The sequence below is a fragment of the Microchirus variegatus genome (assembly GCF_963457635.1).
Source record: "Microchirus variegatus genome assembly, chromosome: 8".
NCBI lineage: Eukaryota > Metazoa > Chordata > Actinopteri > Pleuronectiformes > Soleidae > Microchirus > Microchirus variegatus.
Window position 1 is genome coordinate 15515433 of NC_139809.1, and position 25261 is coordinate 15540693.

The window sequence follows — 25261 nt, forward strand, 5'->3', positions numbered from 1 at the left end:
TGGTACCTCTTTCGATAGTTTGGCAAAACTATCGAAATTGACTGAATCTGTCTTTGTCTTTGATAGCAAGGATTCTTGGTTCACTCAATTCATCCAAGCCCTCTCGCTTTTATTATTTTATTACTGCAGTGCCCATAGGAAGTACTGTATTCCTATAGTGGGAGCTGAAGAAGATTTTTCAGTTATGGAAATGCATGATAAGGAACGCAAAGGCTAACAATACAAACACTGTGCAACCTCATTAGGCACAACTAAAATATTTTGTTGGCTGGCGTGGCTGACAGTCACAACATCAAGCTACACTAATGCTCATTGAAAATGAAAACATTTGCGTTGTGCCTAATGAGGTTGCACAGTGTTTGTATTATGTTAGCCCTCAACTTGCTTTATAGATAGATGAATCATTTCCTGAATTTCAAAAATTAATTAAAGATTCCTTAAGAGGTTTGCAAATATTTGCAACGGATCCTTGTTCAGGGCGATGCCGACTATTATGATGGTAAATTCAAGTCATTCCGAGATACTTTTCTGTTTTTTGAAGAAAGAGCTCACTGTCAAAGTGCTTCAGGGCAAATGGATCATTTCTTGAATTTCCAAAATTCATGAAAATTCTTCCTTAAGAGGTTTGCAAATATTTTCAACGGATCCTTGTTCAGGACGATGCGGACTATTATGATGGTAAATTTCAAGTAAATCCGAGATACTTTTTGTTTTTAGAAGAAAGTCAGCTCTTTGTCAAAGTGCATCAGGGCAAATGGATCATTTCCTGAAATTCAAAAATTCATGAAAATTCTTCTTTAAGAGTTTTGCAAATATTTTCAATGGATCCTTGTTCAGGGCGATGCCGACTATTATGATGGTAAATTTCAAGTCATTCTGAGATGCTTTTTGTTTTTGAGAAGAAAGTCAACTCACTGTCAAAGTGCATCAGGGCAAATGGATAATTTCCTGAATTTCAAAAATTCATGAAAATTATTCCTTAAGAGTATTGCAAATATTTTCAACAGATCCTTGTTCAGGGCGATGCCAACTATTATGATGGTAAATTTCAAGTCATTCCGAGATACTTTTTGTTTTTGAGAAGAAAGTCAACTCACTGTCAAAGTGCATCAGGGAAGATGGATCATTTCCTGAAATTCAAAAATGCATGAAAATTCTTCCCTAAGAGGTTTGCAAATATTTTTAACGGATCCTTGTTCAGGGCGATGCTGACTATTATGATGGTAAATTTCAAGTCATTCTGAGATGTTTTTTGTTTTTTTGAAGAAAGTCAGCTCTCTGTCAAAGTGCATCAGGGCAAATGGATAATTTCCTGAATTTCAAAATATATCCAAAGTCTTAAGGTAATCTGACTAACGGTCAGCGAGATATGCCTGTCACAGACAGACAGACACACAGACAGAACTTGCTTCATAGATAGATTACAAAACATATTTTTTTTGCTGCACCAGACATACTGTCTATTTTTGTGTCTAAGTCAAGGTTTTAAACCCCAGAGAGGCTTGCGTCTGGACCAACTACTCGACGCACTGGAGTTCCTTGTTTGTTAATCAGAGTCGGAGACCAAACATTTATTTCCTTTGCCCTTTTGTTTTAATTGTATCTGATTAATTGAACACAGTCAGTTACAAAACTCCGGCTGCAACTCTTCTTTCTCTCGTACTGCAAAATGTAGTTCCTGTATAGATAGACAGCTTCCAAAAGAGAGCCCTGACTTCTTTCATTCAACACAACGCAGAGTGTGTGACCCACACAAAGGCTGAATTCAGTCTTTGTGTGTACACAGATTGCCATCACTTGCATTATGGGAGTAGAAATTACAGATATTTATGTTCAAATGTTGGAAGATAAAGTAAAAAAAAAGTGGTTAGAAAATAAATAGTAAATTACAGATACCCTTTATGGACAAAAGTATTCAGACACCTGATCATGACACTAACAACTGTTAGTCACAACTGATCAAGGACTCAATATTTTTATTTTGAAAGTGCAACGAAAAAATAAACCCTCGTAAGAGGGAAAATCTCAGAACAAAAACAGGGCCCAAAGCTAACAGATAAAGCCTCTCTTTCAAGGGAAAATCTAAATTGTTGAAAATCTACATTGGCGCGGGAGGTTACGTTAGTATGCTAGTTCATGAGACAAGACAAAAAATACAAAACTTTAAAAACAGAGGCACACATACACAGTACACAGGTACGCTGGAACAGACCATTCCATGTTCAACTGTAGGCACGCTAAAGGAGCTAACGCGGCTAACGGAGCTAACAATTTGTCATGATTTGTCTGATTTGCAGCATTCATTCCAAATATTATATCACTGTCACGTGACAGCAACTCTCACTTTGGCTTGTGTGGGAATTCATACTTTTTCTTTCCTCAAATCACGTTTTGTGTTGTTCCGCCTTGGTTTTCAAACCACTTCAGGATTTAGTTCTTTTTTTTTCCATCTCTTTTCCATTGGCTTCGTTTTATCTCTTCAGTCATTTTTCTCTTTTCTCATTTTATGTAGAGCCCTCTTCAATATGCAAATCTGCCTTTGTGATGTCAGAGTCCGGCAGCTCTCGGAGTCTGGACTTATTCCACCGAGACGTCCGCTCGATATGTTTTATTCAGTTTGACATCGGATGACTCAAGATACGTTTGTGTATGTATATATATGTATATGTATATATAGAGTGTTTCTATCATTACAAACCAAACTGGTAATTTTTCTCTGATCTCTGCCCTTACCCAGACAACTGCTGCTCACTGGATATTTTCCTCTTCTCAGACCATTTTCTGTAAACCCTGATCTGATCTAATCTAATATAGAGGTATATGGTTGAGTGTGAAAATCCCACCGGTCTAAAATCAGGGTCTCTGCAGGTTTCAACAAGTCAAATTTAAGACTTTTTAAGACTTTTTTAAGACCATAATGAATACAATTTAAGACCCATTTCAAATCCATACTGGTAAAAAAGTACAAAAGACATGAAGGAAAATTGGATCCACAAATTGTTGAACTTGCAATTCGGCTTAGCTGTGGGCTTTCATTAAGTTTTCTCCGCTGCTATGCTAAGCTGTAACACACCACGGCGTGCGCACAGCACACTAGCTAGTGGTGCTCGATAAATTCTCACCGGGCAGCACAGGTGGACTACTTTAGTTCCACTTTGTAGTTAAGTTATCGCATCCTCAAAAATAGAAACATTTCAAAGCGAGACTGAACTTTATGCACGTTTTAAATAAAAGTAACGTTAACCTTTCAAAATTGTATTTAAGACCTTTAATGAGATTTTAGGAGAATTTAAGACGTTTTAATGCCTTAAATTCAAATAATTGGATTTAAGACTTTTTTAGACCCCGTGGATACCCTGTAAAATATTATTTTCGTCAAAAGCGATGTTCACAAACCTCCCTAAACTCAACAGACTTGTGTTTTAAAACATGAAAAGCCATTCCCAACACTCGCATGAAGTCATGTGTACGTGTATGAAGTGCTTATTTGGATCCACATACGTATGCCGGCTACATAAGGTCCAAAAAAGTGCATCAGTTTTCCACAACAGCAACTATGAAATGTCAACCGTTTCTTAATTTCACTTTAAACTTTAGTTCTCATATTTACTTGATGATTTATTAGGCTCCAGATTAGTTATATTTGGGTATAATTGGGTTTAAGTCACTTAAATTATCTTTCTTTCTCATTGTGTCTAAATACATTGAATTGCTGCCATGTGATTGGCTGATTAAATATATGAATTTAAAAGCAGGAGTGTACCTAATAAAATGGCATATTTGACTCTATCATCTCACATTATGACAAAAATTGTCTATGTCATGTTTCCATTCCTTCTTTTTCTATCACACTGTAAATAATGAGGTGAAATGATCTCAGCTTTAAGCAGCACAGGTGGTCAATATTATGGTCTGGTCAGCCGTACTTAATTATAATGATCCATATAAAGGCCCAGTGAGAAAGAATTAGAGACATCCCCACGGTGGCTCCTCATGCTCACGCGTCTCATTCCCGAGCACTCATGGGAACTACGGTGGCCTTTGCAAAGCAGAAAGGTCATTCTCTGTCATTCTCTATCATTTACATTCTCTGGTTTTGCCTCCCCTTTTTGGAAAAACGCTGGCATCCGCAACCACGGCACATTCAGAGTCACATAAAGGACCTTCCTCTATTCTGAGGGTTAGGGTTAGTGAGTTGCTGTCATTATGATTTGAAGAAATTGGCGATAACAAGCAGCTGGATAGGTGTACCTGATGATGTGGGCGGTTAGTGTACTGTGTCTGATCCATGTTAATCTTACTGAGGACACATCATGACATAACGCATTCCCCATTCCCTTACCTTAATCATCACGAATGGCCTAACCTTAGCTCTTACCCTAACCCTAAAACCAGGTCTTAAAGGTGCATTATGTAATAAATCTAAAGCAACTGGCCATAAAATCCTCCTAATATGTCACAGAGACTCAGGAATAATGTTCATATCACAAACTGAACTCACCAACAACAACAGTACGGCCACAATATTTGCATTAAAAAAAAAATATTTTGCAGACTGCAAATCATGTTCATGTTTTGAAATCATGTTTTGGCATGTGGCGCCACCTACCGCCGTCTACCAATCATTGCAGTCAGTAGAGTCTCAGCTGCCGAGCAACCACGGGTTGCCAGTTACGTCAGAAAACGAAACCTAAAAGACCTCCTTATTTTGAATTTGAATGTAGTAACTGTTTTTGGTCACATTCTTACATATGGCGCCTTTAACCCTGAAAAAGTCCTTTAACGTTGTGGGGTCCAGACAAAATGTCCCCAAAAGGCTGGTCTGTATGTTTATTTGGACCTCCCAGATATAGATATAAATACAAGTACATACACACACATCTTCGTCCATTAACTTAACTGGAACCGTTGAATGCCTAACCAGAATCTTACCTCTAAAACTTGAGTTTCATTAAGACCAGGTTTTGAGGACTACTGGTCCTGCAGCATCGGCACTTGCGCAGAACTCATAGACATAATGCATTCCCTTAAGCCCCTTACCTTAACCTTAACCATCACAACTATCTAACCATTACCCTAACCCTAAAAACCAGGTCTTAGCCCCCAAAAAGCCCTTTAAAGATGTGAGGACCAGTCAAAATGTCCTAGCTTTACCAAAATGTCCTCTTACCTTAACCATCACTAATGGCCTAAACTTAGCTCTTACCCTAACCCTAAAAAACAGGTCTTAGCCCTCAAAATACCCTTTAAAGATGTGAGGACCAGTCAAAATGTCCTGACTTTGCCAGCTTAAACAAAGCTTTATCCCTTTGCCTTAACTAACAGTAACCTTAACTAATGCCTAACCAGAATTGAACTCTTCACTGAACTCTAACCCTGACCCGAACCCCAATTTTAACCCTAAAACCAGGTCTTAACTATTCTTCTTTAAGACTACTGAATTGGCTTCTTATTAATTTGGACGGCAGAAACAAAGCGTTATCCCTTACCTTAACTGTAACCTAGCCAGAATTCAAATCTTAGTGAAGACACTGACCCTTACCCTAACATTAAGTGCCTGACCCCAGCCTTTACCCTAAAACCAGGTCTCTAAAATCCCTTTAAAGGTGTGAAAATCAGACTAAATGTCCTAACTTTCCCTCTCTTAAGTTTATAGAACTTAATTCAGGAGAGAACTCTTGCAGTTGAGAAACAAAGTCACTAATAATAAGGTGGAATGGTCCACGTTATCAATATTAGAGCCAAAGGACACATTGATTAGATAATTAACGACAACGTGTCCTCATCTCAGCGTCTCCTCGCGGCTTGTGCTCACTAAACGTTGTTCTCATCTTGTCTTCGATCAAATCGGCTAATTTACGACAACTGGACCGTGGAGCGGCGCAAGACTCGAACTCAACCTCCTATGAAATAAGCAAACAAACAATTAAAACATGCTTCAGTTATTCTCCTATTATCTTATGAAGCACAGCGATAGCATCACTGCGTGTATTCTGAAAGCATCCCGTGGTAATATTTATCACTTCCTGATGGAAATGGATGGAGCGGCTGCAGAGGCACAGTCACAACCACACACACTCAATATCCTTCACACCAAAGGTTATTTTTCTATACGTGGGTGGATGGTTTGCATATTTTTTAATGTCTATAACAGCCTGCGAAGGGCAGATTCTCCTGTACAGGAGGCTGCAAGCACAGCAATGGCATCATGAAGGAGAGGTGTGTTTATTTTATCTCTGACATCGAAAAGTGCCATTGATTATTTTTCTCTTTCAAACTTAATCCCTGTAAATAATTTCTGTTGGTAAACTGTTGCTGGAAATGTCAAGGGAAATTACTAGTCATTGATTTTTTTTAATTTTTTTTTGCAAAAGGCTCAGACTCAGTAATCTATTGATAGGCCAAGTTTCTGTACAGTTTTGCAGAATATACTGTACATTAAAAAAACTGAACAAAAACAAACACAGGGATTGACTCTGGCTCTGCTCCCGCAAACTTTTAAGGATGAGCTGTAAGCATTATTTTATTTAGTGAGACAGAAATGTGAAAAGTGAGTCACAATCACTTTCGTAGATATGGGAAAGTACTATGACTGTTTTCATGGCATTTAAGAGAACAAACAGATTTGCTGGACCACGTGTCATGAAAACTAAAAATATTTTTGTTATTTATTTGGCAAAATAACAAACAAGAATTCAGCTTTTTCTGGATTAAAGGAGTATATTCTAGTCTTGAAGGGTATAGTCTGGCCTAGAGGAGTATAGTCTGGTCTAGCAGTGTAAAGTCTGGCCTGAAGGAGTATAGTCTGGCCTAGAGGGGTATATTCTGGCCTTGAGGAGTATAGTCTAGTCTTGAGCGGTATAGTCTGTCCTAGAGGGGTATATTCTAGTCTAGAGGAGTATAGTCTGCTCTAGAGTTGTATAGTCTGGCCTAGAGGGGTATATTCTGGCCTAGAGTTGTATAGTCTGGCCTAGAGGGGTATATTCTGGCCTAGAGTTGTATAGTCTGGCCTAGAGGGGTATATTCTGGCCTAGAGTTGTATAGTCTGGCATAGAGGGGTATATTCTAGTCTAGAGGAGTATAGTCTGGCCTGAAGGAGTATAGTCTGGCCTGAAGGAGTATAGTCTGGTCTAGAGGAGTATATTCTGGTATAGAGGAGTATAGTCTGGCCTAGAGGGGTATAGTGGGGTATAGTCTGATCTAGGGGGGTATAGTCTGGCCTGGAGGAGTATATTCTAGTCTTGAGGGGTATATTCTGGCCTAGAGTATAGTCTGTCCAATAGGGGTATATTCTGACCTAGAGGAGTATATTCTAGTCTTGAGGGGTATATTCTGGCCTAGAGGAGTATATTCTAGTCTTGAGGAGTATATTCTGGCCTAGAGGAGTATATTCTGGCCTAGAGGACTATAGTCTGGCCTAGAGTTGTATAGTCTGGCCTAGAGGAGTATAGTCTGGCCTAGAGTTGTATAGTCTGGCCTAGAGGACTATAGTCTGGCCTAGAGTTGTATAGTCTGGCCTAGAGTATAGTCTGGCATAGAGGAGTATATTATGACCTAGAGGAGTGTATTCCAGTCTTGAGGGGTATAGTCTAGTCTAGAGAAGTATATTCTGGTCTAGCTGTGTATAGTCTGGCCTGAAGGAGTATAGTCTGCCCTATAGGGGTATAGTCTGGCCTAGAGGGGTATATTCTGGCCTAGAGTGGTATAGTCTGGCCTATAGGGGTATATTCTGGCCTATAGGGGTATAGTCTGGCCTAGAGTAGTATATTCTGGCCTAGAGGAGTATAGTCTGGCACAGAGGGGTATATTCTGACCTAGAGTGGTATCGTCTGGCCTATATAATTTATACTCTGGTGTTAAAGTGACTGAGGCCATAATATAGCCAGGGTATAATCTAGCATTATTATGTTTTTGAGTCGAAGTTTTTTTTAAAAAAACGAAGCATTTACAAATACAAACTGTAGCAAACCTGTTCTATAATTAAATCTAACTCATTTTAAAAACAACATTTCAAAACTAATGAAAAAATACAACTTTTGAGACTGCTGGTGTAAGTTATACTATACACTCATTGGCCACTTTATTAGGAACACACAGTCATCAGAAAGTGGTTTGAATGTAATTTGTAATTTGTGCCTATTTAATTATACATTTTAGAGCAGATTTAGAGACCTTAAGTGTCCCGTGTACCTAATAAAGTGGCCAGTGAGTGGATATCATCCATCGCTGAGTGTGATGGATGTTGGCACACGTCTTGACACGGCTCTTTCAGCGCCTGAAATTGAGTCATCATGGATCTGTGGCCTGAGGGTAAGTGACTGTGCTGGCAGTTTAGAGTGTGAACGCAGTCTGACATCTTATCTGCATTCCTTTTGTCGTGGCTCCTCCGCTGGAAAAATGCAGATTATTTGGTTGCTGCTCCACTTCAATCGCGTTGCTACGGTTTTGTACGGTGGGCGGCGAAGAACAGAACAAGTCAAATGAACCACCCCACGATAATCTGCACAAAGTTCATCAGGACGAACACGATACACACAACGTTATGTTATATTATAAAAACGCCGATGTTAAAAAATGTCTTCATCTGTACAGAAGTATAAGTGGGCTCTGAATTTAAATTTGCATAAGTCTGTTGAGAAAAACCAAGATGGTGAAAAACCCACTTACTTGGCAGAAGGTATAGTCTCAAGGATTAAGTAAAACCCAAAAGCCAGTCAGTAATAAAATCTCACAACAGCCCTTTTGTTGTGTTTTTTCCATGTGCATCACCAAGAAAACCCCCCTGAGGTTTGGGAGATTTGAATTTGAAACAAACAAACAAAAAAAAAGACACAGAAATAAACTAAACTTCTGAACTCATTTTGCATTCAGGGTCGATCGTGAGTCTCAGACTATGCTGCCAACTTCAGATTATATTTAAGTTTCACGAGATTCAAACGTGGAGCGACGACAAATTGGATTTGTGGGATTTAAAAAAAGTATGAGTAAGACGTCGCGAGGTGATGAAATCAGAGATAATGACCTGTTTTCAGTCACGTCAGATTCCCAGAGGTGTGAATTAAGGACACAGATTATATCTGACAGTGTTTTTCTTCCAACCAGGTGATTTGTAAAAGGTGGATGTCGCCGTGATTGCTGTAATTGTTTGTGTTGATTGAGGTTGTCGAGTGTAAATAAAGGTGTTGTTCATCCTCGTGTAAGCAGATTACGAGACTGGAACGTGTCATTAAAAATAAATGACGCTTCTTTGAAGCAGCGTTTATCTCTTTGTACCTGCATTATTGATCTGTACTTTCATCTTTAGAGATTTTTTGGAGCATTTCCTGAGATACTCGTGGAAAAAATGTACCAGTCTTCAACATTCACCTTTCCTCATCATTCCCCTGTCCTCAACATTCACCAGTCTTCAACCTTCACCTGTCCTCATCATTCACCTGTCGTTATCATTCACCTGTCTTCAACATTCACCTGTCCTCATCACTCACCTGTCCTCATCATTCACCTGTCCTCATCATTCACCTGTCATTATCATTCACCTGTCGTTATCATTCACCAGTCCTCAACATTAATCTTTCCTCATCATTCACCTGTCCTCATCATTCACCTGTCATTATCATTCACCTGTCCTCAACATTAATCTTTCCTCATCATTTACTTGTCCTCATCATTCACCTGTTCTCAACATTCCCCTGTCCTCATCATTCACCTGTCCTCATCATTCACCTGTCCTCAACATTCCCCTGTCCTCATCATTCACCTGTCCTCATCATTCACCAGTCTTCAACATTCACCTGTCCTCAACATTCCCCGTCCATTATCATTCACCTGTCCTCAACATTTACCTGTCGTTATCATTCACCTGTCATTATCACTCACCTGTCCTCATCATTCACCAGTCTTCAACATTCACCTGTCCTCAACATTCCCGTCCTCAACATTTACCTGTTGTTATCATTCACCTGTCCTCATCATTCACCTGTCCTCATCATTCAACTGTCCCCAACATTCACCTGTCCTCAACGTTCACCTGTTGTTATCATTCACCTGTCCTCAACGTTAATCTGTCCTCGTCATTCCCTTGTCCTCATCATTCACCTGTTGTTATCATTCACTTGTCCTCATCATTCACCTGTCCACAACATTAATCTGTCCTCATCATTCACTTGTCCTCATCATTCACCTGTTGTTATCATTCACCTGTCCTCATCATTCACCTGTCCTCAACATTAATCTGTCCTCATCATTCACTTGTCCTCATCATTCACCTGTTATCAATCACCTGTCCTCATCATTCACCTGTCCTCAACTTTTTTTTTTTTTTAATCAACAAATTAAGTCCTAGTCTAGAGAGTCTAGTTCCTATGAGATAGAATAGTCTTTAAAAGTCGTTCTTCATCTCTGCACAAAATCAGAAATTGCATGGGGTAAATAAAACTAAGACCATGAGGATTTATCTTTAATCCACTGTATAATATAATACACCGAGGACAGTTTTGTAGCTGAAGCTGTTCCCTCATTTATTAAAAAAAAGTTTAAAAAACTGTTTTCTTGCGGAGACTCGTTAGTCATACTGAAAATACATCGTCGATGGCCGTGGGTGCAGTTACATTTCTTTTAATCTTTTTGGAAAGTGAGTCGTGGACAAGTTACACTGATCACATTGTGTTTCTATTGTGAGGGAAAGAAAAAGTCCTTGAATATTGGATTTTTCATAACAACATGTTCACACAGTGGTATACACACACACACACACACACACACACACACACACACACACACACACACACACACACACACACACACACAGCCTCAGTATCGACAACGGCGATGGACCTCGCGGGAATTGCTTTTTTCAAAAATAACTAGAGCTCGCCGACACTTCTCGCTCTCAGTCTCAGAGACAAGGACAAAGCAGACGTTGGCCGGTGGACAGAAAGACTTTCAACAACTTCGTCTTTCTCCTCTTGATTTTAAGTTTCTGTAAAGCTGTGAGTGGACTCCTACACTCTGTCTGTTTTTCATCCCCGAGGGGCTCAAGTCTTTTGAAACAAGACCTCAGCTGTTCTGCAGTCGAGGTGAGAGCCCCTGGATTATGGATCATCTTCCCACACACACACACACACACTAACGATCACATCTGCTCCCATTTACACTTAAATAAAACACTTCACTTTTATTTTCACCTTTGGCCTTTACATCTATATTGTCATTGCCTGTGTGTGTGTGTGTGTGTGTCGATTATATTCACATCTGTCTTTATTGATTTAAAAATGAATATGAATGTTAACGCCACGTTATTTATAACTCCAGCTGTACTTAAAGGTGCATTATGTAATAAATGTAAAGCAACTGGCCATAAAATCCTCCTAATATGTCACAGAGACTCAGGAATAATGTTCATATAACAAACTAAACTCACCAACAACAACAGTACAGACAAAATATTTGCATTAAAACAAATATTTTGCAGACTGCAAATCATGTTTGTGTTTTGAAATCATGGTTTGGTATGTGGCGCCACCTACCGCCGTCTACCAATCATTGCAGTCAGTAGAGTCTCAGCTGCTGAGGTTGCCAATTACGTCAGAAAACAAAACCTAAAAGACCTCGGTATTTTGAATTTGAATGTAATAACTGTTTTTGGCCTTTAATATTCAGTCATTTTTGTGGTTGTTGATCAGTGCAAGAAACATCTATATTAACTAACTGCTTCATAATCATCATTTTCTTATATTCTCTCATTTGTAAAGTGGAAGGCAGGTATGAGAACGACTGTCCACTCACTCACTGACCACCGCATGAACCACGTCTTTGAAAGTGAAGCTCAAATGGAGCGAAGAGCTTCTTTGTAGATAAGGTCACCTCTGCCGAGGATGTGAAATATAGCTGTATATAAATATGAATCACTTCCCGTACCAGTGATGCTGTGGCAGGGATGGGATGAAACATGTAAATGACCTTGACATAATAATATCGACTGCTTATGAGCCCTTTTGATGGCACATTTATTTTATACAGTGCATAGTGCAATGCTGTTTATTTATTTTACAGAATACACAAAATAGACAGACGGACGTATATATATTAATATATATAGCTACAGACAATCCATACCACAGAGTTATTGTCATATTGATTTATAAAACTCTTACTTACTTAATAACTAAGCAAATAACTAGAAGTTGGAAAAAGTAAATAAGTGGCAAGAGACGGTACAAGGTATACATAACTTCATATAACTTGCGACATTAAGGTTTTGGATAAGATTTGTTTTCACATTTAAATATTTTTGTATGTTTTTGTGTTACTTTCTTTTAAATAAACATATTACAGATTTTTTTATTTTATTTACAATACTTACTTTTTCCATATATCACTGTATCAACTGTATTTTAAAATGTTTAAACCTGGTCAAAGTGGATTCATGTTCAACTTATTTTTTATATGAATGATATTATTAAACATTATCCCATTATAATAATATAATTGAATATATGCTGTGTATGTAGCACAGTGTGTATGTTTAGCTATCGTTAATTTCCTAATCCTTGTATTTTGTTAGGCTTTTAAAAAAATAAAATATTAAAAACAAAATAATCCAGAACTTTCAAACAAGCAGGAATATCAATAGACATTTTAAAGAGTATCACAACAAACATTGTTTGACTAAAAACGACTAAAAAGTAACGGAATGTAAAAGAGGACAAAACCACAGAATTGCTTTTGTATAGATAAAAACTATTTTAAAAATCTCTTATTTGTTATGAAATTATACAAAATGTATGAATAACGAAGTGTTAAAAGCCTGCTTTTAACTTCCTAATTGTGAAAAATTAGGAAGTTTAGGAAGAAGAAAATTACCATAGTGACCAGTGCTTACATTCTGGTCCGTCCGCAAAAACCGTCCCCATTCGGGCTTGTGGTCCGTCTGAAAAATGTGTCTGTAGTGAAACAAGCACGTTTGGTTTCTCCGCCCCCCCCTCCCGGCGGCCCCGGTCTCTCCGTGAGTTAGCAAGTGAAGCAACACGAGCTCGGAAGCATGGAAGTGGAATAATAAGTTCGTTTTTTAAAAAAGAACTGTTTGGTTTTAAAGCGCAAGTGTGGACGAAACACTGACGTAAAGAAGTTGTTGAAAGTTCACAGGTAAAGTTGACAGACGAACAGGTTGCGACGGAGGAGGAGGAGGAGGAGGAGGAAGAGGAGTGACGCCGAAATAGAACGAACTGTTCTAGTTCGTCTCCACCATGGACACCGTTCTGAAATTCACGAGTCAAAATCAAGGGAAAGATCGCGTGTTTAGGTAAGTGACGTGACCACGCGAGAAGTAAGATCTTTAACATTTTATCAGGATTGAATATAAAGTATTTGATCAGCGTGTAGAACTAATATTTACATTTTCCCTCACTCCCTAACTCTGCATACTGTACTTCTTACTCCCATACATCCTAGCTAAGCAGTTTATCACCAAAATAACAAACAACATTGCCTGAAAATACATTTTAATGCAGTTTAATGACATAGAAATTGTTGTAAATCAGTAAATATTAGCATATTTTCACTTAATTGTCCCTTCTAGAGTACATTTTATTTGTATTATTCAAGTAGAAATACAATTTGCCTCCATAACCACATCCCTGCTGTTTTTTAGTGTGTATCTGCGTCATTACCTCGTTTATGAAGCCCTGAAGTTTCGAAACAAACAATTCAGCCACTGCTGAGAACGCTGTGTTGTATTGTAATCTCAGGCTCAGTGAGATCTCTTATAAAACCCGGTCCGGTTACGTAAACACCGGTTCTCTGGAACAGCAGATCCTCCTATTCCGGGCACTAGTCCGGGTACATCCGGTTGTGTACATTGAACCACAGAAGAAGAATAACGTCCGTTGTGGAGGTGTTTCACGAGCAACAGTGTCTTCTGACTCTGGGTCTGACTCCGGGTCGAAGTCATAAAAGGGACTGTGGCGGGGAGTCGTGAAGAAGCTATTTTTAAACACTGTTAAAACAATGTTTTGATAATGAGTAGCAGTGCATCCACCGTTCCAGAGGGGGGAGCTGTGCTTCTGAGAGCGGGTGTGCTGAATATGTCACTTCCGGGTACTGGCCAATCACAAGACTCTGGCCGTTTCTCAATACCCAAGTATGCCAGTATGTTCTTGCTTACTTGGAAAGTACATACTTGAGAAGTAAGACTGAAGAACATACTTGCAAAATAACAAACAACATTGCCTGAAAATACATTTTAATGCAGTTTAATGACATAGAAATTGTTGTAAATCAGTAAATATTAGCATATTTTCACTTAATTGTCCCTTCTAGAGTACATTTTATTTGTATTATTCAAGTAGAAATACAATTTGCCTCCATAACCACATCCCTGCTGTTTTTTAGTGTGTATCTGCGTCATTACCTCGTTTATGAAGCCCTGAAGTTTCGAAACAAACAATTCAGCCACTGCTGAGAACGCTGTGTTGTATTGTAATCTCAGGCTCAGTGAGATCTCTTATAAAACCCGGTCCGGTTACGTAAACACCGGTTCTCTGGAACAGCAGATCCTCCTATTCCGGGCACTAGTCCGGGTACATCCGGTTGTGTACATTGAACCACAGAAGAAGAATAACGTCCGTTGTGGAGGTGTTTCACGAGCAACAGTGTCTTCTGACTCTGGGTCTGACTCCGGGTCGAAGTCATAAAAGGGACTGTGGCGGGGAGTCGTGAAGAAGCTATTTTTAAACACTGTTAAAACAATGTTTTGATAATGAGTAGCAGTGCATCCACCGTTCCAGAGGGGGGAGCTGTGCTTCTGAGAGCGGGTGTGCTGAATATGTCACTTCCGGGTACTGGCCAATCACAAGACTCTGGCCGTTTCTCAATACCCAAGTATGCCAGTATGTTCTTGCTTACTTGGAAAGTACATACTTGAGAAGTAAGACTGAAGAACATACTTGCCAAGCACGGGAGTACACAAGCACGATTCTTCAATTGGAACAGCAGCAAACTTCCTTGTTCTACTGTTTGAATGGCGGGTGGCGCGAAGCACTTAAGCCTCATTACCGCCACCTACAGTGTTGATGAACATATAAAATACTTTGAATAAATACATAAATTGTTGTTATTACACTATATATATATTACACTATATATACACTATAAATGTGTCCATTATATGTCAATACATATACAATGACAGTGCGACTTTAATATAAATCTAAAATTCAAAGTTACAATAAATGAAACATTAATATTAAACAAAAGTTCACACTGTCAGGTCAAAACGTTTGCATTAAAAACAAAACAACATGTCAACAACAAATCTATCGATCACACCAACTATGTAATGACGGAGCCGTCTGAACCAGCGGATCATTTCATCAGGACAGGCTGAGGTAACGCTGCTCTGTCCCGGGCGCTGTGAGCACCGAACGTTCGCAGAGGCGGAGCTGCTCACCTCCGACAGCACCGCTGTCATACTATAAATACGTCATATCTTATTACACAAACCACATGTTTGGATTCTAAATGACTGATTTCTCGCCTCAAATGATTTCAAAACTTTGTTCCGGGACACAGAAATATATTTATTTCAGTTTTATATTTGTATTTTATCCTGCTATGTTCCGCCGAAATGCATTCTGGGATATATGGCTTTCCCAAGTACGCTCAAGTCACCACCCGATGCATACTTGGTAAAATGGGCGGAGCGAGAACACTTCCAGGTATGAGAACCGTACTCGCTGCTCGCGTTCTTGAGAATTGGAACAGAACTTGGACTGAGGCTGATGTCGTTTTCACAAGTACGGGAGTACGCAAGTATGGACAAGTACGCACAAGTATGGATATTTAAAAACGGCCTCTGTCTTCTGGGTGTGAGAGTTGATTCTCAAATCTCACGGCTGTGGAACACCGTCAGAAAAGAGGATTTCTATCGGCTCTTTTACAGCAACTAGGAGGTTTTTGACCATAAAAACAAGTTAATGTATCTAAGTAGACCTCCATAACTATATGTGCAACAGGACCACTCTATGTGAGCTTTAACAATAAAGAAAGTCAAGGCGGCAAAAATAATTGGTCAAATACTATATTGTCTGCCCTCAGGAGTTTAGAGGTCTTCTGCTGAAAGTCTGAGGTGGTTTCAGAGATGTTTTCCCACCAACCTTGGTCCTAACAAGTGGTTATTTTCGGGTATTGTTGACTTTCTATATGGTCTATAATTGTCTGGTCACTCTCCTCCTGACCTCTGGCGTCAACAAAGTGATGTTCTGCACATCTCTGTAAAACTCCCTGGAGACGGTGGAGGTGGAAGTGGTGTGCGTGACAAAGAGCCTGAAAACACGGCGACTGCGATGCCGTGTTCACCTATATCACCTTTCATCCCTGTTCTCGTGTCCAACACGTGTGAACTTCTGCAGGTCGTTTGGACCACTTCTTCATGCCTACATGCACTCAGCTGATTGGCTCACTATAAACAGGTGTACCTAATAAAGTGACCAGTGAGTAACCCTGACGACTGAAAACCTTCACAGAGATTATTTCAGTGTCAGTATACTCACTGAAGTGTCCCAGTTTTATCATTTTACAGCCATTTAGTGTCTAACTTTTAAATATTAACATGGTTTTGTCAAGATTGTGGTTGTCAAGGGCCTTGAAAGGTTTTGAAAACTTGCCCTAAATAGACATGGGGTCTTTAAAAGTGCTTGAATTTTATGCAAGAACGACGTTAAAGGTGCATTATGTAATAAATCTAAAGCAACTGGCCATAAAATCCTCCTAATATGTCACAGAGACTCAGGAATAATGTTCTTAAAACATACTGAACCCACCAACAACATCAGTACAGCCAAAATATTTGCATTGAATATCTGCAAATCATGTTTATGTTTTGAAATCATGTTTTGGCATGTGGCGCCACCTACCGCCGTCTGCCAATCATTACAGTCAGTAGAGTCTCAGCTGCCGAGCAACCACGGGTTGCCAGTCACGTCAGAAAACGAAACCTAAAAGACCTCGGTATTTTGAATTGGAATGTATTAACCATTTTCGGCCACATTCTTACATATGGCAACCTTTAAGTTGATATTTATGGTTTTGTAATTACCAGTGTTGTTGTGGACGCTGTCCACCGTCTCATTGAGATTCAACATGGAGCAATGAGCTACGACGAGTAACCCTAAGCAAGAGAGAGCGAATAATGACGTGACACCTGGGAAATGCAAATTCCAAGATGCCTCTGTCTCGCCAAAGAAAAAATTACAAAGACTGACTTTGACCAAGATCCCAAGGACAGTCACTTGTCCAGACTGTAGAGCCGTGCTGCAAATTGATAAAAGTGGACGCCATCATGGGGCAAAAGCGGCTCTTACAAGTTGCCCTCCCATCTTAAGCTGTGACGGCACATTCAGTCCTTGAATTTGACGGAATTTGTCCTGGAAAGACCTTGAAAAGTCCTTGAATTTCATGTCCACCAAGGTGTGGGAACCCTGTATTGGCAAAATCCATTACTTTCGACGATCTCAGTATTTCTCATTATAGCAGTGTTTGGAGTGGACATTTCTATGCTGCACACAGGAAGTGATTTGTGTCACGTAAAAAAGAGACAAACGCAAGAGCGACATTGAGCTAGTAAAGCGAGGCGACTGCAAACGGATTGAAGTACGACTGAAAACGCATAGACAAAAGCGTCCATGGAAAGTTTACGAAATCATTTGATGGGATAAACATCTCTTGTCTCCGCCCCCGCTAAGGCTCCTCCCTCTGTCAGGTCTGAAAGTTTTGCCTGACAGAGCGTGTTCGGATGCAGTTAACTTTCTTTGCCGCTCTTCTGTCTTCCTGATCCACGAATCTAAACAAAATCACTCCAAAGCCGCTCCCTGCGTGTCCATTTGGTTATAAGACTGTAGGATTTCAGCATAGATTAAACTCGGCTTTTGGAATTATTTTCATCTTATCATAAATATTTTTGTCACATTTTCTCCCCGACACTTCAGCAGCTGTCAAAAGTTTTTTTTTGTTTTTTTTATAAAGTTGTGATACAGTATTTTTTTATTTTTTTTTATTTCTCTGTGAAAGCAATGATGAATGATTCACGAGTGGGTTCATCCTTAAAAACTTCTCTTTTTACTGACGGTGTCAAGAGCTGTGAGAGTGTGACGAATGCATTTTGACAAATGCAGAATAAAAACAACTTTTTATAGCAAGTACTACCTTTTCACAGGAGGCAGCTGATGTAAAATTAAGATAATTGTTTGCTCTCTTCTTCTTCACATACACTACCGTTCAAAAGTTTGGTGTCACCTTTACAATTTTTATGTCTTTTCCATTAAAAGTGACACTTTTATTCATCAAAAGAGTTGTAAAATGAATAGAAAATATAGTCAAGATTAGAAATAATGATTTTTATTTCGTCAAAGAACCAGCTAAACTGTTTTCAGCTGTGCTAACATCATTGCACAAGGGTTTTCTTATCATCCAATAGCCTTCTAACGCCATTAGCAAACACAATGTACCATTAGAACACTGGAAATGGGCCTCTATACACCTATGTACATATTCCATTAAAAACCAGACGTTTGCAGCTAGAATAGTCGTTTACCACATTAACAATGTATAGAGTGTATTTCTGATTCATTTAATGTTATAGTTATTGAAAAAAAGAGCTTTTCCTTTAACAAATAAGGACATTTCTAAGTGAGCCCAAACTTTTGAACGGTAGCGTACACTTCACACACTGGTATTGTGAAGTTAGATTGAGATGGAGTGAGAGATGCACTCTGATCACATACCCTGGTCTATACAGTAGAACAGTATTTCTGATTGTCCTCCAACCACACGTACCGTTTTAAGAATCGCGTCTTTAAGACGTTTAATTTCCGTCCTCTTCCTGTTTTTCAGAGCGGCTCAGTTCGCGTGCGCGCTGTCGACATATCTGCTCAGGAGCGACTCCAACAAAAAAGACCTGGTGTCCAAACTCAAGAGTCTGGAGGCCAGTCTGAACGCTGGACGGAAAGGTGAGTGTGACACTGTAAATAGGAAAAGAGGGAAATCTGTGCTTTCACAGCAGTTGCCCGTTATTCTAAGCCACTATTTTTTGGGTCTTGGGGAAAACCAAACATCTAATATTTGTCCGTAAAGCAAATAAACCTTAACCTGTATGTCACATTTTAGTGGATAATAATTACATAACACTGAGGTTCCATGGTCAATAATGCAAAGAAAATGTAGCGTGATTTTTAGCAATTGTGTCTAAATACAGTATATCTGGGCTTAATCGGACAAAAAAGTAAACATTTGTAATTGCCGCAGGTCACCGGTTTGCCGCAGCTACCTAGCTAGTTAGCTTTTGAACTCTGAACTCATGAACTTTATAAACAAAGCCCATGACTGCTGACGCAATCATGAGCTAGCAAACTAGCTTGCATTAGCAAACTTGCTAGCTTTGAGTTAGCTTGTCGTGATCATTTGATCAGTATTTTTGAGTGTTTAATTACCATACAAACTGCACGCTAGCTAGGTATTTAGCCTAATCTAGCAATTGGGGAAAAAATTGACAAAAACCTGTCCACACTATTTGTTTGTAATATATGTAAGTAAACTTGTTTTTAAAAACTTGTAGTTCTTTAAAAAAAGGAGGGAAAATGTAACACATGGAGACAGACATATGCAATGATGGCCTAAACCAGGGGTGTCAAACTCAAATACAGAGTGGGCCAAAATTTAAAACTGAACAAAGCCGCGGGCCAAGGTTGAACAAATTAACCTTTTAATAGAGACCCAAACAAGTTTTGCATTGAAAATTGAACAAGCAAGGCTTATATAACTTTATAGTGACATGCAAAATCGAGTTTCAAATAATAATAATAATAATTAAAAAATATCAATGGCATATCAAATAAAATTTAAATAAAAATTGAATGCACCCTAAATACAGGATAAGCGGTAGATAATGGATGGATAAAAAATGAATGCCTCTTTTCTATTTGCAGCCTTCTGAGGCAAATATCAAGATAAACTTTTTCCACAGGCTAATAATAAATTTGAAAATAAAATAACAATAATGAATGAATCAAACATTCAAGCCTTGAAGTAGCAAGAGAAAGAGCATGAATAAAACGTTAATTATTGCTCAGTTTGCTACACTGATTTGCTTTAACACTGAATATGGAACAAGCAACGCTTATATAACTCAATAGTGCAAAATCAACTTTCAAAAAACATCAATGGGATATTAAATAAAAAATTGAATGCCTCTTTTCTATTTGCAGCCTTCTGAGGTAAATATCAACATTAACTTTTTCCACAAGCTAATAAATTTGAAAATAAAATAACAATGAATAAATCAACCATTCGGGCCTTTTTACTGCTCAGTTTGCGACACACTGATCTAATCTGATGTGCCCAAGACAGATACCTGGCATCTTTTCTTGGATGCTAGTTCATTAATGTCGGGGTTCAGGCTTTGAGCTGAGGCAACCTTCATTATCGAACGAAGGTGTTCATCAGTCAGACGTATCCTGTGAGATGTTTTCGTCATCTTCATTGAGGAGAAAAGTTGCTTACATAGATAAGTGCTGCCGAACATGGAGAGCAATTGAGCAGCTTGGGTGCGGAGCTGAGGCAGCGGCGGTGCCCCTGTATAATACCGGTGGGCCAGCTCTAATGTTAATTTGATATTGCCTCAAGGGCCAAATGAAATTACACGACGGGCCAAATTTGGCCCGCGGGCCAGAGTTTGACACCCATGGCCTAAACATTAGCCACTGAATTCTTTTTAACTGAAGCATTTTGTTCAGGTTATAGGTTTAAAGCAGATTAAATAACGTTCCTCCTTAACAACTTTCTCCAAAAACACTGAAAACATCTGTTACTGTATATGCCGACGATATATTCAATAGGGGTGGGTGAAAATATTGATTTGGTGATACATCGTATATATCTAAAGTAAACTTTTACTCGCTGGGCGTCACTACTTCATGTCTCCTCATGGCGGCGCTGCTCAAATAAATGAGGGAAACCTGGGCAGATGTAGAAGAAGAGGGCGTTCACGGTGGGATAATGATGGAGAAAAATCTACGTTGTGATGCGCCATCCACGTTCACCAGTACACATACTTTATTCACTTTATGAGAAATCTTGCACTTTTAGCTTTTCGCGCTCACTGTTCAACCTCATATGCCACGTTTGTATTTCTTTATTTTCTTTTTCCTTTTACAACCGCTGTTGTTAATCTGTTGTTTCCTTTCTTGATAAATCGATAACAGTGTTGTTTTGGGTCCATAAAATGTCACAAAATATTGATTTGGTTTTTCCCAAAAGTGAAAGGGCGATGTTCTGACATTGTCTTGTTTTGTCCACACAATGATTTACTGCTCGCGTGGAGAAAAGACTCACATTTAAAAAGTTATTTTTTATGTGTAGTTTTGTGTGCGGTGTAGTTTTATTCATACAAACAAACAAACAATTACCTTGCCACGCTTAAGTATGAATTTAGCTGTTTTTCCCCCTCTCTGCCATCCACACGTCTTCATGCACTCAGATCAGATTTGACGTCTGTCATGATTTCCTACAATTTGAGTGAGCACAGTCTCTGTTTGGTTGACTGCACTGACGCAAGTCTGGCCTTGACAGCTTAAAGGTTTTTTTTGATGGATTCTAACGTTTTATATATATATATATATATTTATAATAGCGACTGAAAGGCAAAACCTTGATGTTTTTTTCGTAATAGAGCTCAACGGAGGAGTTCACCGGGCCGTTGAGAAACAGGTCAGCCTCTGTTGGTGTGGTAATCCTCTGTGGGTCAACTGCCTCTAGGTGAAAGACGGGTCAAACATATAATAATGTGCTTTTCTCAAGTGTCTTATAGTAAGAAATGTAGGCAAAGAGGAGCCGCAACAAAAAAACTGGTTTAAGTCGTGTAACTTCCTTGAAAGGAACTGGTGTGACAACATACAGTAATGTGGTTAAACAGTGATGCCTGAAGTTGATTTATGTAAAAAAATACCCAATGTTCAAATGTTTGGGCTGGCCTATACCATTTTTTTGGTGTTTTCCATAAAAAGTCACACTTTTATTCATCAAAAGAGTTGCAAAATGAATAGAAAATAGTTAAGACATTGACAAGATGTCAGCTACAATAGTCGTTTACCACATTTACAATGTTTAGAGTGTATTTCTGATTCATTTAATGTTATATTCATTGGAAAAAAAAGTGCTTTTCCTTCAAAAATAAGGACATTTCTAAGTGAGCCCAAACTTTTCAACAGTAGTGTACTGTATGTACAACAGGAACCGTTTTAGCGTTTAAAACAATTACTGCAATTTATAACTCTGCAGAGCGTGGTTGCCCAAGTTTCTGAAAGCAGCTGCACTTGGCACATACACAAATATCTTTATTAATTTAAAAGAAGTATTGCTCACACACACAGAGCAATCGCTCACTCATTATCCTCCACGCGAGGGTGTCGCGGGGAAACTGGAGCCAGGTTCAATCATTCAATCTCACTTTGACACCGTGATTCAATGTCCTCTTAACCCGGGTTCAAACCGGTGACTTTTTTACTGTGAGGCAACAATGCTCGCCACTGCTCCTCTCACCCACAAACAGAGCACATTTTAAAGGAAGAAGTCTAGCAGTACAAACTTGAATTAAATGTTTTTTTTGGGGCCGGAAAATAAATAATAATCCTTATCATAATACATGGTTGTAATCCATATTCACTGACATACACTTGTTTGCTCCTACATAAATATGTATACGTCCTCATAGAAAGAATAAATAAAAACAACACAAAATGAGAAGAATATGAAAGGAGGGGGAAAAATATCTCTATAATTATACTGTCTGTTTTATTTTTTATAAACACTTGAACCTGTCTGCAACAGGCAACACAATAACACGCGCTCAAAATTATATCGAGGGTTTGGAGCACAAGAGGCCTAAGAGACGTCTTGGGCGAATATAAGTGTTATACATCATTTTAAAGGTCTTGATGAGAACAAAATATAGTCCCAATAATAGTTACTTTTTAAAATAAAGGCTGAAAACCAAAAGTGAGTTTAAAAAGAACAGTTTAAAAGTGAAAACCTTCAATCGGGTTTGGAGTGAAGTTTAGCTAGCTACCTAGCTAGTTAGTGTTTGAACCCATGAACTTTTCAAACAAAGCCCATGACTGCTGACATAATTGCGAGCTAGCAAGCTAGCCTGCATTAGCAAACAAGCTTGCATTAGCAAACTAGCTATCAAATATTTTTGTAATCGAGTATTCTACCGATTATTCCTCAAGTAATCGGATTACATTTATTTATTTATTTTAAATAATAATAATATATATATATTTTATTTTTTTGTTTTTGCATCACAAAAATATTATTATTATTTTTATTATTATTATTAAAATTACAAAATTATTATTATTAAATCATCTACATTATTTAATGTAGCTGATTTAAGCTACATTAAATCAGCTAACATCAATGTTCACGTTAGCATGTGCCAGAAGCGTTAGCAACTGGATGCTTTCGGCTTAAAGATATTTAATAGCTGCAGCACCTGGACTGGCATACTGTCCAGGGTGTGACCCCCCCCTGCCTATCGCCTTGGGGTTAGCTGAGATTGGCACCCCCAGACCCTCATGTGGAGGATAAAGCGATGGATGTATCTTAAAGCAGGTACCTAGGGTCTTGTGCCTTAAAGCATTTAGAAGCTGTTAAATAAGGGTAAAAATCCGTCATCGTTCTGCTTTAATTCATTGAAGTTACTGTTTTCAGTGTGTCCTTTTTGTCACTGCGGACTGTTCCATTAATTCCTGCCCCCTCTCCATGTTTTCTCTCTTAGTCTTCAGGCTGGGGAACACGGTAAACTCCATCGAGGCTGCTAAACGATCCATGCAGCTCTCTGACCGAGTGCTCAGCCTGTGCCTCACCGCCGCCAACGTCAACCGCGCCCTCTACTTTATCTGCGACAATGTCATCTGGGCCATAAACGCCGGGCTTATCCGCGGCCTCAACAAGAAGTCGTGGAGCACCGGCGCCTCCCGCTGCTACCTCCTCTCGCTGGTCGTCAGCCTGGCCCGGGACGTTTACGTCCTGCTGCGGTTAATGACGCAGAGAGCCAGAGATAAACAGTTCAGACAGGAAATGAACCGGCATCTGAACGAGAGTCCCGAAGTGGCCGAGGTTGTCATTCCCCATCTGGACGCTCTGCTGTTCCTGCTGCTGGACAGCATGAGATCACATCCGGCGGTCGCCCTGGACACGGTGAAAAACGTTTGTGATCTCTTGATTCCTTTAGACAAGCTGGGCATTTACTCGTCTGACGCAGGGACGGTGGCTTTGTGTGGTCTGGTGTCCTCGCTGATTGGAATTATCACCTACACAAAGCCCAGTTTAAGCATCAAGCCATGATAATGAAGGTGTAGATAAACTGCAGAAGGTCGACTGCAGAAGAGTCTTAAAGAAGGATTAGTTCAATCTGATGAGATTAGACGACGCACTGTGAGCACATACTGTGACTTTTTTATGTTTGGACACAAAGTCCAAAGCAATAATTGATTCAGTTTAAAACACTGATCTTAAAAGGGAGCAATCAGGTTTATATCTGTAATACTACTGTTGATTTATTTATTTATTCATATTAAAGATCAAACACCAGTTGATCTTGTTGATTATAACTTTTGTTAAGTGTTGACTGTCACGTTGAAAACTACGGAAGAGGATTAGGGCCACACAGGAAAACTGACTTTAAACTCAGAATTCTGACTTTATTCTCAGAATATTGTCTTTAAACTCAGAATTTCTGACTTTAAACTCAGACTTCTGACTTTATTCTCAGAATTCTGACTTTATTCTTAGAATTCTGACTTTAAACTCAGAGTTCTGACGTTAATACTCAGAATTCTGGCTTTAAAACTCACAAGTCTGACTTTATTCTCAGAATTCTGACTTTGAACACAGAATTCTGACTTTCAGAGTGAGAATTTTAAGTTTTTAAAGTCATAATTCCGAGAATGAATTCAGAGTTTAAAGTCAAAACTCAAATATTTTTTTCCTGTGTGGGCCTAATCCTCATCCGTAGAAAACTCTATTTAATAATAATAAACACAAAAATGTCTTCTAACATTGTGACTCCATTCAGAGATGAAGTAACACTGCCCTCTTGTGGGGAAAATGACAGAATACAACCTAACTGGAGCGAGAGAGAGGAAAAAAAGAAGCTTAAATTCCCAGTTTTACTGAATATATACAGTATACATTTATTGTTTTTTTTCCT

At 39.0% G+C, this 25261-nt stretch overlaps 1 protein-coding gene across 1 annotated transcript; it reads left to right on the forward strand.

Moving 5' to 3' along the window:
* Positions 1 to 13244: 13244 nt before the first annotated feature.
* On the forward strand, positions 13245 to 24396 carry pex11a (peroxisomal biogenesis factor 11 alpha; the record flags this gene model as incomplete). The annotated part of the gene is made up of 3 exons (XM_083893871.1): positions 13245 to 13300; positions 18886 to 19001; positions 23828 to 24396. The coding sequence occupies 3 exons, from the start codon at positions 13245 to 13247 to the stop codon at positions 24394 to 24396; spliced, it is 741 nt and encodes a 246-aa protein (XP_083749997.1).
* Positions 24397 to 25261: the final 865 nt, after the last annotated feature.